The sequence below is a fragment of the Helobdella robusta genome, assembly GCF_000326865.2.
Source record: "Helobdella robusta unplaced genomic scaffold HELROscaffold_24, whole genome shotgun sequence".
NCBI lineage: Eukaryota > Metazoa > Annelida > Clitellata > Rhynchobdellida > Glossiphoniidae > Helobdella > Helobdella robusta.
In genome coordinates this window covers 813,764-814,932 of record NW_008704261.1, presented here as the reverse complement: position 1 = coordinate 814,932, position 1,169 = coordinate 813,764, and the positions used below count along the sequence as shown (strand labels likewise).

The 1,169-nt window shown below is 34.4% G+C and overlaps 1 protein-coding gene across 1 annotated transcript; it reads right to left on the bottom strand.

The window, feature by feature from the left end:
* Positions 1-443: 443 nt before the first annotated feature.
* Positions 444-647, bottom strand: HELRODRAFT_128539 (hypothetical protein; the record flags this gene model as incomplete). The annotated part of the gene is made up of 1 exon (XM_009019263.1): positions 444-647. A coding segment is annotated over one exon (204 nt), but the record flags the coding sequence as incomplete, so codon positions are not given.
* Positions 648-1,169: the final 522 nt, after the last annotated feature.

Sequence of the window (1,169 nt, the reverse complement as noted above, 5' to 3'; positions counted from 1 at the left end):
TTGCAGCAATAAATATAAAAACTTATAGAATTAATACATAAATTTGAACGCATACAATTGTTTATATGTTTTATTTACATTTTTATAAAAATTGAAAACCACAAAAAGTAATATTAAAAAAGTTTCTCGTTTATCATTTCTTCATCGTCTGATGCTGGAGCAAACCACGTGATCTTCCTGGGCACTCCCTTCCTGGGTCTCCTCCTCCCCATTGTTTGCCTCACTTCAGTCAATATTGTACTAATATGAGCTTCTCCATTTGGATGCTCACGAGGCAGAACAGCTTGCACTTTTTTCCTGCCTTTACTTGTTCTATTGACATTACTGACTTCTTCTTCTGAAAAGCTGTTCGTCACGTTATTCGTTGAACTTCGTTTTCTTCCACGTTGTCTCTTGGGCTCTTGGACTGGTGAATTTACATCTGGGGTTGAAACGTGAGATGGGTGTTTTAGGAGATGTTGTTTTAATTTGTACGAAAATTTGTACGAGGCTCCACAAGTCTGGCACGCGTGAGACCTCACTTCTGAGTGGCTCTTCATATGGCTGTTCAGCATAGAATTGTTGGCACACGTGTATGTTTTGCAAATTTGACATACAAGTTTTTGCCCTAATCCATGTGTTGTTACCATGTGGTATTTCATGTGGTGGTTGTTTACAGCTGTAAATTTACAGTTTTCCACTAAACATTTTTTCTTTTTTGCAGTTTTCTTTTCTGGAATTTCGCTGTCGAATGAAAAATCCATTTGTTCCATTGTTGAATTTGAACGATTTGATTCAAGAAACGTGTAACAGGTAGTAAATATTGATTTTATTATGATTAAAATCTTTTCGAGTTGCGATAAAAATCTTTTTCGTACTGCAGTTAAAATCCTTTTTATCAACACGGCTGAACACTATGAGACAATTGTTAAATAATTTGATGTTTCAAACTTGGTCGAGCTTATATAGTGCGCTATAACTTTTTACAGCCTAGAACTTGTTAAAAGCAAAGTTAGATTTTTCAGATCTTTGCTGCTGGTTCATCAAAGACGATCCTGAATATTGACTTTGTGATTTGACAACTTAACCATTTTTCGAATAACTCGATTACATTTTGATTAATTGTTATACAGTGAAGGAGATACTTCCATTTCAAATAAAACAATTTTTATTTACATATTCTGTAATCA